We start from the raw sequence: 13,202 nt of genomic DNA, 5'->3' as shown, positions 1-13,202 counted from the left end.
TTGGTTTGTCTTAAATGACTACTATTTATTGTGTCTCCCTTGCATGCACCATAAGTGAAAGTAGTGGCCAAGGCCAGCGGTAGCCATAGTGACATTTTAATTGAACAAGTCAAAGAAATTCATGATTTGAACTTCCAAGATATGTGAAATCTCCAAGATGTGTGGAAAACTCAGATTGAGTTAAGGGGTCGGGGCATTTTCCATATGGATTTTGAAAAATATTTTAGAATCTCATGAATATTGATATTGTTAATGTGTAGTTTCCAACATGGCGTGGGAGCATAGTTCCAGTACTCACGATAGGAACGTAATATATTGCAGAGAGTCGATTTGGAAGATTAGCGGATGTAGGTTTACAGCAGTATGTCAGGATTCAAATGCATTTCTTCGATTGCATTCCTGGATTGTGGCAGGGAACTTGCTCAGAAATTCCGAAGGAAAACTGTGGAAGCAATCAGTTAATGAATGTCAAGAATACCATTATTTAACCCGTAGATATAAATGCAAGAAAAATTACAGTCGGCTATACGTTACTCGATCAAAGCATCAAGATTTGGCCTGAGAGAAGAATTGATGTCAAGAATGGAATGCCCTAATTCGCATGTAGGAGGCCCCACAAGCTGGCTGTTTCAATGCTGACCCGGATATCAGCCGAAGCTCGTTAAATCGTTCAATGTCGAAATTCCTCTTTTTGATCAGTTGCTTCTGCCTGCTCTTGAAGCGAGCTTGGAAGAGGCCCTTGAAGGTAGGTTCAGTCGAAGTTACAAGGAAAACCGCATAGCCTGCTAAGAAATAAATGGAGGTCATGTAAAAGCATATGGGTTCCATCACATCCCACGACAGTTCCCAGAAGGTGAAGCGCATTAAAAATATCGTCTGGATACTCAGAAACCCGAACCCGCACCATAGCTCTCTCCGAACTATTTTCTTGGCATCCAGGTCTATTTCGGCCTTTTGCTTCACCAAATCTTCCAGCTCTTCACTGCAGTGGTTGTGTGATAGTGACACGACGTTCTCAATGACCCTTGCTACCTGCAAAATAGAAGGGAAACATATCATTAAAACAAGAACAAGAAACTTCAAACATGACGAAAATGAACAAATATTCAAACAACAAAAGCCTAGCTAGACCGTTGGTTTTTTTTTTAACAATATGGTGAATTGGTAATTGTCAAGGTTAATTTAAGGGAAAGAACCGAGACCCAGGATCAAATGATCAACAATTCTGTAGCTGCCACTATAACACCATACATTCAACAAACTTGCAAGCCAAATATACATTCTTATGATTTTAGCAAGAGTTGAGACCCAGGATCAACAACCCTGTCGCTGCCACTATAACACCGTACATCCAACAACCTTCAAGCCAAATATACTAAATTCTTATGATTTTGGCAAGAGCGGAGACTCACAGATAAGGGGAGTCTACTCCTTGAGCTGCACCTCATAGCAGGGCATTATACTCAATGAGATTTGAACAATGGACTCCGGGGTTTCACCCAACGAACCCAACGTCACTGTGTTCGTTGGCCTTTTACTAAGTGCTAGGTTCAATTTTTTTTGGGTCCACGAAAAGTAGGTTGTCTATAAAAATTACACTGTTACTAGGTGTGGGTTCAATTCTCTTTGGGTCCATGAAAATCAAGCTCCATAGAAATTAGAATCTTCTAGAAGTGTCTGAAGAAAAGAAACTTGGGTCCATGAAAATGAGGCTCCATAGAAATTAGAACTTTCTAGAAGTTTTTGAAGAAAAGAAATTAGAACCTTTTAGAGTTCAATTCTCCTTGGTATATGAAAATCAGTAACAAATATACACACTACTAATGGGCATTAAATGAGCGAGGATTGTATGTGCCCACCATTATATAACTTGAATCCAACGAAAAACATAGTATATGAAAATCGGTAACAAATATACACACTGCTAATGGGCATTAAATGAGTGAGAGTTGTATATGACCACCATTAATTCACTGGCCTGCCAAAATCCAACAATAAACATAGTATATGAAAATCCGCCCACCATTGAATCACTGAACCTGCCAAAATCCAACAATAAACATAAACATATACAATCCCATACCATTAACCAATTATTTTCAAACATAAAAATCAAATCCCAACAATAAACATAAACATAAACATATACAATCCCATACCATTAACAAATTATTTTCAAACATGAAAATCAGATTCCATCAAAATTAGAACCTTCTAAAGTTTCCGAAGGAAAAAAAATCTGGGTCCATGAAAATTAGAACCTTCTACCAGTTCCGAACAAAACAAATTACAACCTTCTAGAAGTTTCTGAGGAAAAAAAAGCAGTTGTCTATAACGCGACTTTTTGAAAGCCTTTCTTGCCGGTTTTTCCGGTCGAAATCCGGCAGGAATTTATTGGAATTGCAAGTTTGATAGCTAGTTTCTGCACAATGAAAGCGTCCCAGGGGTTTTCGAGGGTGCTGAATCCAAATATGCAGTTAAAAAACCATTTTAACTGCAACAAATCAAGATTTAACCTCAATTTCTTCCGCCGGATTCCGTCACCGGAATCTCCAAAAAGTCGCATTATAGACAACTCCAAAAAAAAACAAGCTTAGAGGTTCGAAGATCAAATTTCGTACCTGCTCCGGCCGGGCGTAGACAAGATGGCGGACTGTGAGAATCTGCCCAGATTCATCAATAGATTTGATAACATCCTTGGAATTCTCATCGTCCGTAGTGTCGATGCAAATCTCTAATAATTCTTCATGGGAAATGCAGGCATGGGAGATTTTTATCAGAGAATTCTTCTCCACGATCCTCGGTAGCCTTTTCCCTTGCTCCGCAGATCTTCCCCCTGCCCCCTGGCTGACGACCTCCTGGTGAAAGCAGTCTCTCGCAGTGTTATTTAAATTCTTTAATTCCTCCCGCCATTGATCGCCATGGATTCCCAGCGGACGGGCATGAGACCGCTCGGGCATAACGACTTCCCGCCGGTGCAGAAACCACAGATCGAACCTCCGGGAGTTAATGGGCTCTGCGAATTGGGTGGGCCCGATGCCCTGAAGGGCATTGTGAGCTTTGCGGAACAATTGTCGCTCTGGGAAGCCGTAACTGAGCAGTCTGCGAGTAGCCATTGGTTCATCATAACTAAAAATATGTTGAACCCGAGGGCACCTCGGATTTTATTTGGGCTGTGCCTAGCATTACTGCATTTAAGTTCTTGAAAATAATTGAGGGTGCGGCAGTCGTTGTGAGGCCAATATTTGGTTGACAGAGCTCACCACACAAGGGAGAGACAACTAGCATTAAATAAATCTATGTCGAGCTCATCCGAATGCTCCTTGTAAGGTTTACATTTGTTTTTGTTGGAAGTTACCCTTATACATCTAATGTTAGGGTTTCCTCAAATTCTATAGACTATATTTTCCTCAAATGCATACAAACATATACATATATCGAGATGATTGCATGAAGTGAAATGGTTCCCATCAATGATTAGTTTACAAGTGAGGATAAGATGATAATGGAAACCATTATCTACTACAACTGCTCAATCTTTATTGTCTTATTTTGGTGGGATCTTGTAGTTATATGATGGGGTCAAAAGGTTTTATTAGATTTAATGATACAATGGGGATGTGAGCAATTTAATGTGATGCATAATTAATTAATTTTGCTATTATAATGAAAGATAAGTTAATTATCATTCAATAAATCAAATATGATTTTATGATTAGTGTATTGATTTATTATTAGTGTAGAGATTCCTCATGATTAGGGTTAACATGAGGGTTAAAGTTTGCTAGGTAATTATAAATAGGATGGAATTTTTTTTATCATTGTTATTTTATTAAAATATTACTCATTTTGATGTTGCTTATTTGAAAAGCACAAGAGTTCATTCTATTATAAAAGGATTATTACATGGTGTTTCTATTATAAAATGGTGTTACTTTATGTTAAGGGTTTTGGATTTAAAAGTAATCGAGCATTCTTAGCATATTTTTGAATATATTGTTTTTAATAAATTTTTAGTATTAAGAATTTTTAGCATCCTTTTTACATGTTCTCTAGGTCATTATGCAAGCTAACTTATGCAACAAGTCATAGGTGTGTTCACATTACAACGAGTTATATCTTCCAACACTCCTAGTTAATTAATGCTTGTTGTTTTCATATTCAATGTTTTTTTGTTTGTTATGTTTTTTTTTTTTCTTGTCTTCATTCATCTTCATTGTTGTAAGTATTCTTTCATGATCTTCAATGCCATCTTCTCCTTTGAGTGCATCACTACATTTTACTGCTGTAACCTAACCTATATTCATTCATTTAGTTTTTTATGTTTTTCACTTAATTAGTACGTCATCAAGGATTTTAGTTTACCTTGATCCATTATAACATTTTAGGGGGATTGTATTACCCTTAACTATCAAAACTCTAAGAGGTGGCTTTATTGGTTGATCACTAGTCATTTGTATTGCATTTAGTGGTGTAGTTCTTATCACTATCCATTTTCATTGCATCAACACACTCCCATTAAGGTGGAAGAGAGTACCATGATTGAGAGGAATCATCCGCTTAATCTTCAAACAAATATTACATCCATAATTGGGCCTTGGTCATGCCCATCACCATATGCTAAAATACCTAGATAGAAACATTCCACCATATGCTAATGAAACCTCCTTTATTAAGCGCATCTTCAATTGGATTTGAATTTGATCATAAGCCCTATGTATAAATTTGGATTCTAAATTCCATCGCTAGGATCTTATTCAACCATGGTGAAGTTCTATTTATTTATTTAGACTTGCTCTTGTTCTTCTTCTTATATTTGTTGGGAATATGATGTCTTCCTACAATGAAGACAAACATGGAGAAGAAAACACTCCATGCCCATATGGTCATCTTGATTATAGTGTTAGTGCTTATAAGAAATTCAACAATACTTTTTTCATGAACATTTTTAGAGTCATCTTTTTCGGTTCTTAGAAAATTTGAATATTTTCCCATGAATCTTCAATAACAAATTTGACACTCACAAATTGAATTGGTTTTGAATCTAGTCAACTATGAAAAAGTTGAATTCCTTGTCATAGCCAAAGTCATGTCTATTCCTATTAAAACTTTACTCTTCTCAACGTATGAAATTTACCATTGAAATATTATTTTGTATGAGTTTAAATTTCTCCATATATTTAGGAATATTTTATTTTTACATTTCAAAATAAACACTTTTAAAGAAACTTAAAACTTCTCATTTTTCAACTAGGAGCGGGAAATACGTTGAATATGATAGTTAAAATTCTAGTTTCAAGGTTTATTTAGGTTTTTCAATAATGCAAGTAAAAAAAAACAAAAGAAGAGGAAAAAAATAAAGAAAACATAAGCTTGTAGATGGTGAACATAGAAAAGTAAAAACAAAGAAGAAAAAGTTTGTAAAGGGAAAATGAAAAGAAAAAAAGAAAGAAGAATATTGTAAATGGTAAAATTGGAAAAAAAAAATCAATATAAAAAATAGAGAAAAGAAGACATAATTTTAAAATATTTTTTTATTTATCATGACTTTATCAATGAATTGTTAATTTGGGAACTTTGATGTAACACCCTCCTCCCACATCTACCCAAGCAATCAGCCAGCTGTGATAAACATGTGATGAGAGACCACTATGATATGATTCGGCTTCCTAAGTCACAGTAAGGAAGTGGAATCGACAGAAACACACCATACAAACATTCAACGTCAGCATCAGGACCCTCAGGAACTAATCAAACACTTCAAGTAGCTTGCCCTAGGGTCCCACTGAACTTTTGGACAACTTAATCCCCAGTCGCTCTCATGCTATGGGAATGACAACACCCAGGGACCTCTGGATGCCCTCACAAATTTGCCTGCCATTGTCTAGGGACTCTTTCTGTCAGTGCTATGCCAACGTCCACGGGATTTGAGCCACTTTTTCAGGCCCAAAACCCAGGTCACTGCCCATAATTAAATCACATCTTCAGAACAATAAAATAACATGGAAATGACAGTACTAAAGGAATTACTTGATTAAGACCTTGACTGGACCCCTACTAGCCATGACAGGAATTTCGTCAAACATATCATGAATATGTAAACTACAGGTGTAAATAACAGATCTAAGCATAGGGGTCTCATACTTAGCTGAGAATCGCTAAGAAACATTAATGCCTCAACACATCAACTACCATTCCATCCATCAAGTCATAGATACATTGATCATTCAATTACAAGTAAAAACATGATGAGAGCCATACATATCACTACAACAAAACAGTCAATTTGCGCTAGATTTAGCACCAAATTTTAGTGCATTTTTTTCTCAATTGGGATGAGCAGCTTGGTGTTAAATCTGGCTCTATTGTACAATTTTTAAAGCATCCTTTTTTGCACCAAATTTTGCATCTTTTTTACACAAAATTTTCCATCATTTTTTGCATCATATTTTGCACCAAGATTTTCATTTGGTTTTACAACAGGTTTTGCTTTTAGTTTTGTGCTATTTTTTGCATCTATTTTTGCATCATTTTTTTATTCCTCTTTTTTGGCATTCTTTGCTTCTAGTTTTGTGTCGTAATTTGTATCGAGTTTTACACCATCTTTGGCATTTGATTTAGTGCATTTTTTTACATCCAGTTTGTGCCAATTTTTGCATCTAGTCTTATGCCATTTTTTGCTTCTAATTTTGTACTTATTTTTACATCTATTTTTGCGCCAGTTTTTCTGCCTTTTTTTACACCATTTTTTCCATCCAATTTTGCACCATATGTTGAATCTAATTTAGTGCCAAATTTTGCATGCATTTTTGCACCATTTTTGCATCCACTTTTGCATTTTATTTATCTCCCTTTTTTGCATCCTATTTTGCACCATATTTTGCATCCAATTTTGTATCATTTATTGCATCCAATTTAGCATCATTTTTAACACCATTTCTTGCATCCAATTTTTCATCCTTTTGAGCATCTAAATTTGCATCCTATGTTGAACCATGTGTTGCATCCACCTTTGCATATCATTTTGTGTCTATTTTTACATTCAATTTTGAGCCATTTTTTCATCTACTTTTGCATTTGTTTTTGCAACAAGTTTTGAATGATTTGTTGCAATTCATTTTACATCCAATGTTGCATCTCAATTTGCATCCAAATTTGAGCCATTTTTATGCCCATTCTTGCACCATTTTTTCTTCTTTTGTGTCCAATTTTGCACCATTTTTTATGTCCAAATTTGCATCCTTTTTGGTATCTAATTTTGCATCCTTTTTGGCATCCAAATTTGCATCCTTTTCTTCTGCCACATTTTGTGTCCACATTTGCATCTCATTTTGCACCTAGATTTTAGTTTGAACTTTCATCTAGTTATGCATAATTTTTGACATCCTTGGTTTCACCCTTTTTAGTCCCATTTTGCATCTTTTTTTTGTCTTTTCTTACATCTTTTTTGCACCCAATTTTGCATCCTAATTTTACACCATTCTTTGCATCTTTGTTTTGGTTTCCATTTTTGCATCCCTGTTTGCGCCCAATTTGGTATCCTTTCATATGCCCTATTTTGTTCCCTTCTTTGTGTCTAGTGTTGCATCCTTTTTTAATTTTACTTTAAAACCCTTTTTGTGTCATTGTTTGCATCTTGTTTTGATGGCTAGTTTAACATCCAATTCTACTCCCAATTTTGCATCCAATGGTTACATCCACTTTTGGCTTCTTGTTTAGAGTTTTGCTTTTATTTCCATTTATGACCCCCTCTATGGGTTCATTTTACTAATTTCATTTACATAGTGAAATATATTAAAGGTTTTGCATATCATTTTGTTGTATGATTTAATGCATGGTTAGAAGAACATAAAACCCTCTCAGTTTATCCTAGAAACCTAGGACAGACCAATTAAGAGAAAGGTTGTTCTAAGGCTCAAGATTCTTAGTAGATCAAGATGTAGAGTATAGATTAAGAAAAAGAGAAGGAATTCTTGTGAGTCCTCGCATGCAGGTCTTCTTGGAGTTTTTATTATAGCTAGGAAGCGCTCCTAGCTAGCTCCAAAGCTTGGTCCTACACATAAGAGAGAGAATAAAGCAACCTTCACAGCATAATATCTTGATAATCGAAACTATCAGAAACATATAAATATTATTGAATAAATAAATATAAACCAAAATCCCATACATTCATTAGTTAAATAGAATAAGTAAAGAATGAATAGAAACATATGGAAGGAAGAACAACTGATCTATATTAATAAAGGAGTTGGAGGAAAGTTACAACAATCAGATGTAGTTGCAGCAGCACCTCCCCCAACTCCTAGCTCCAAAACTCTCCCTCTCAAGATAGATCTTAGCAGCGTGACAATACAAGAATTCCCATCATTTTCTTAATGGCCAAGCCTCCAATATATAGGAAAGTGAAGGCTATGAAGATTTCCCAAATTCCTCATTAGTTGAATTACCATCATTTTCTTAATGGCCAAGCCTCCAATATATAGGAAAGTGAAGGCTATGAAGATTTCCCAAATTCCTCATTAGTTCAATTTGGGCAAAATCTTTTGGGTGAATAATGTTTCCTCATATAAAAATGGCCTTTTCCACTTTTTAGATGCTTTTGTGCTTAGGAAAAAGCTTCCCCATGCTTTATGGCTCTTTCCCGCTTTTGTATGCTTTTATTTTTTAGGAAAAAGCTAAAGATGAGGATAAAGAGATCACATTCCACCATATGAGTTTCTAAAAGTGAACAAGAGTGTCAAATTCAAATTTTAGTTTGCTTATGTTTTAGTTTTTTTTTAATATATATTTAGTTTTAGTATTTTTTTATTTTCTAAAAAAATATTTAGTTTTTGGTATTTTTTTTCTATGAGAAAAGTTATATATTTTTTTATAAAAATGGATTTTAAACATTCCATTCATGCTAAATTTGTGATTTTATGATAGGAGTTTAAATTATATATAAAAAAGTAACTTAATGCCATGTGTTGTGTCACTGAGATGGGTATTATACATCTCTTCCTTGCTAAGTTATAGAATGTTCTTGGGTTTTCTTAATGCAATAAAACTAATTATGTTCTTCATTATATCTTGAAATGTTCATCTTGAACCTAATAAAACAATAAAGTTAAAATAGGTTTGCCTTTGTCCTTTTCTGATCTCTGTCCCCATTAATCTTGGTCTTAATAGATTAATTGTCTTATGCTGGCCTTGAGTGGTCACTTTCATTAGTTGCATGCTTTATAGTTTTCTGTTAGTGACATTTTTTAGGCCTTATAGAATGTTATTTAATTTATCAAAATGTTGTTATTGTCCATATTATTGTTAAATATTAATATTAAATATGTTGGTTTTTTAGCATGGTTTAGCAAAACGTTCCCAAAAGGTTTATCGATTGTATTTTATAATGCAATGATTCATTGCTTGATGAAATTGTTTTGGATAATTTTTTTTAATGATTCATTGATTGATGAAATTGTTATGGATATTTTTTTTAGTATATTAAATTGTATGTGATAAAGTCAAAAGTCACCTCTTTTTTAGATTTTCATTGGTCAATTTCCCTTAAGGCCATCATGTTCACCATTCGGTCCCAGGTTAAGGAAATATAGGAGTCATGAAGTGGAATTGTCCAAGCACTTAAATCTTGAGACATCTTTTTTTTAGTCACATTATACTTCCTTTCTGTGTAAATTCTCAATGAAAATAGTCTCATGGAACATGAGGGGCCTCAATAGTAAAGGAAAACAAAGACTCCTAAAAGAAAAATGGTACACAAAGCACCCATCAATAATGTTGATATAAGAAACAAAAATATTAAGTGAGGTTCTACCTCATATAATTAGCAAATGGGGGAGGAATTTCCAAGTAGTAGTGATTGATGCTTAGAGATACTTGGGTGGAATGGTTATTATTTGAAATGATCATGACATCAAGGTTACCAATATGCTTACCTCTTTTCGCATTATGAGAATGCAATTTTAGTTAATTGACATCGAGGACTACTACCATGTATCCAATGTCTATGACTCCAATATCGCAAATGGAAAACCTCTATTTCTCAATTCTATTTCTAGCACAAGTAGTTTATACTCCCCATCTCCATGGATTATTGGGAGTGACTTCAATATTATCAAGTGTCTTGAGGAAAAGAAAGGATGAATCACAATGTTTAACAAGATATTTTGTAAGCTATACCATTAAAGCCATAAAGTAGTCTCCATTAAAGTTGTCAAGCAATGAGTCTCCAACCCACACATGTGGATCAATGAGATGTAATACATGTGTGTGTGGTGACTAACTTAATACATTGTTCTAATAACTCCACAAACTTATGTATTTCACTCCATCACATAAATTGATAGTAGCTAGTGTGACATAAATAAACCAAGAGTAAACATTAAACCCTTAGGCAACAAACATTCCCTAGATCCTCAATTAGGTGCTTAAATGATGAAGTGAAAATGCAAGGGGAAAAGAGGATTTCATGATTTAACCATCACAAACATGTGATCAAGTGTGACTAGGAGTGTATATTTTCCAAAGAGGGAGTGAATACATGAGTTACCATTCATTGGGCCTTATTTTTCTTTCTTTTTCTTTTTCTTATATATAGGACTTAGGGAATAAGGTTTTCATAAGTTTGGCACAACTCATAGATATAACATTTACATGAATTTTCACTTCAACCTTAGAGTTTAGACTTAGATAAATCATTATAGTGTATCTTTAATGATTTTGGCTTTCACTTTTGATTTTATTTCATCACAAATGACAAAATGGGAAATATTTTGCCACAAATCTATGAATGCTTAATCATAAAGGCATCATGTGATGAAAACAAATTAATGATGTTATTCTCTATGAAAATGATGGGTATTCTTGAGAAAATCTTATGCTTGTGGATGTCTCCTCTCTGGTTGAGAGGGAGTGAGGGTAGACACCATATTATCCATGTGTCATGTACTATGGCCAGGACTAACAGTCGTAAGCCTAGTAAAGACACCAGTAGGGAGAATGGTGGATTGGATAAACATCTGGGACCAATATTCTTTGAGAATTTGTACTTTGACTAGGACTAACTGCCATAAGTCAAGTACATTAATCCAAGATAAGAATAGTCATGAGGATTGACATTTCCTGGTATTAAATATTATGATAGTAGATTAGGAAATGATCATGTGAGGACATACCTGGTGAAAATCCTGGTGGGGTAAGTGCCTAGAGAGGCAGTGGTGTCCATATTTATGCCTCCCAACATTGTGCTATGATCTAATGGAGAGATAAACTTGTTATTCAAGGCCTTGCTATTTTGACAATGTTGGCTATGATGATGTAAATCATCATTGATGCTTATCAATCCATATCCCTTCTTATATGAATATTTCAACTTGAGAGTACTTTTTTGTCTCATTATGAGTACCTCCCTAGTTTAGAGGGAGGGTCATCATCTTCATTATCGTCATCATCACTACCATCATCGTCATCATTATTGTCATCATTTCATTATCGTCATAATCACCATTCATGTCTTCATCATCATCATCATCATGATTATGGACATTGTCGTCAATTGTTCATAATTATAGGTATCGTAAGAAATATCATCAACCCAAAAAATGTTATGAGTGCTCGAAAAGGGTTGTTAGGACACATGATATATGCAAGAGAAATAACAACTTTATTTTTTAGAGATGATCGATGATCATCATCATCACTACCATTATCATCATCATTATAATTGTCATCATCCCCATCATCATAACTAATATAATTTTTATCATAATTGTTGTCATCTTCATCATGAACATCATAATCATCATTCATGTCATTATTGTTGTTGATGATGACCAAGATGAAAATAATGATAATGATGATCAGATGATGATGACTTGGAAGATGACACCAAAGATAATTATTATGATTATGACCATGACAACATTTAAAAATTGGGAAGAATGGCCAAGGTCATTAGCATCGTCATCATCATTGTCATTATCATAACAATCGCAATTCATGTCATCGTCATCATCTTCATTATCATCATCATCATAATTATTGACATTGTCATCAGTTGTTCATAATTTTCAATGTCATAAGAAATATCATCAATGCAAAAAATATGATGTGTGTTGGAAAAGGGATGCAAAAGTGAACAAAAAAATGGGGGTAAAAATAGACGTAAAATTGGATGAAGAGTGGACACAACATAAGTAGATGCAAAAAAAGATAGAAAAATTGACACAAGTGGATGAAAAAGTAGATGCAATAGTTGATGCAAACCTGAACACAAAATAGGATTCAAACATGGATGAAAAAGTGGAAGAAAACATGGGAACAATAGTAGGCATAAAACTTAGCATGAATTGTGGTGAAACAAATGTGGATACAACAATGAATGTAAAAAAAAGACACAAACTTGAATGCAAAAAGGAGGAAAACTTGGATGCAAAAAGGGATGTAAACATGGGTGCAATAGTGGACACAAAATTAGTTTCAAAATTGGACGAATCAAAAGTGGATGTAAAAGTAGATTCAAAATGGGATGCAAAAAACATAAACAATATTTGATGCAAACTTGGACACAAAAGATGATGCAAATGTGGATGCAATAGTGGAAGAAAATGTGGGTTTCAACGATAGGCATAAGATATGGCACAAATCATAGCACAAAAAAAGTGGATGAGAAAGTGGATGTAATAATAGACACAAAAAAAGATGCAAACTTAGATGCAAGACAAGATGCTATAAGGGATGTAAAAGTGGATGCAAACACGGGTGCAATAGGAGAAACAAAATTGGATGCAAAATATGGATGCAATGGAAGTACATGCAAAAGAAGATACAAAATGAGATGCAAAACCCAACACAAAAGTGGATGCAAAAATAGATGCAATATTTTATGCAAAAGAGGATGCGAAGATGGATGCAAAATTGGAAGCAAACGTGGGTACAACAGTAAGTACAAAACATGGCACAAATTGTGTCACAACAAAAGTGGATGTAATGATAGATGCAAAAAGGGATGTAAAAGTGGGCATAAACATGGGTGCAACAATGGATGTAAAAGTTGATGCAACAAAATTCAATGCAAAAGTAGATGCAATATGAGACACAAAACCTGATGCAAATATTGACGCAAAAGTGGATATAAAAAGGGATGCAAAAATAGATGTAAAATTCAATGAAAACCTAGATGTATATGAGGACGCAATCGTGGATGC

At 34.4% G+C, this 13,202-nt stretch overlaps 1 protein-coding gene across 1 annotated transcript; it reads right to left on the bottom strand.

Annotated features, from left to right (window-relative positions):
- Positions 1 to 576: 576 nt before the first annotated feature.
- On the bottom strand, positions 577 to 3,116 carry LOC149193641 (calcium uniporter protein 5, mitochondrial-like). The gene is made up of 2 exons (XM_089407386.1): positions 2,622 to 3,116; positions 577 to 1,032 (listed from the first exon to the last, which is right to left on the bottom strand). Exons 1-2 carry the CDS (start codon positions 3,114 to 3,116, stop codon positions 577 to 579), a joined length of 951 nt encoding a protein of 316 aa, XP_089263512.1.
- Positions 3,117 to 13,202: the final 10,086 nt, after the last annotated feature.

The sequence above is a fragment of the Pinus tabuliformis genome, chromosome 2_2, assembly GCF_031772625.1.
Source record: "Pinus tabuliformis cultivar Carrire ecotype Pingquan chromosome 2_2, CPIR1, whole genome shotgun sequence".
Lineage (NCBI taxonomy): Eukaryota > Viridiplantae > Streptophyta > Pinopsida > Pinales > Pinaceae > Pinus > Pinus tabuliformis.
Note: the sequence above shows the minus strand (reverse complement) of the source record. Positions and strands in the feature narration are given on the sequence as shown.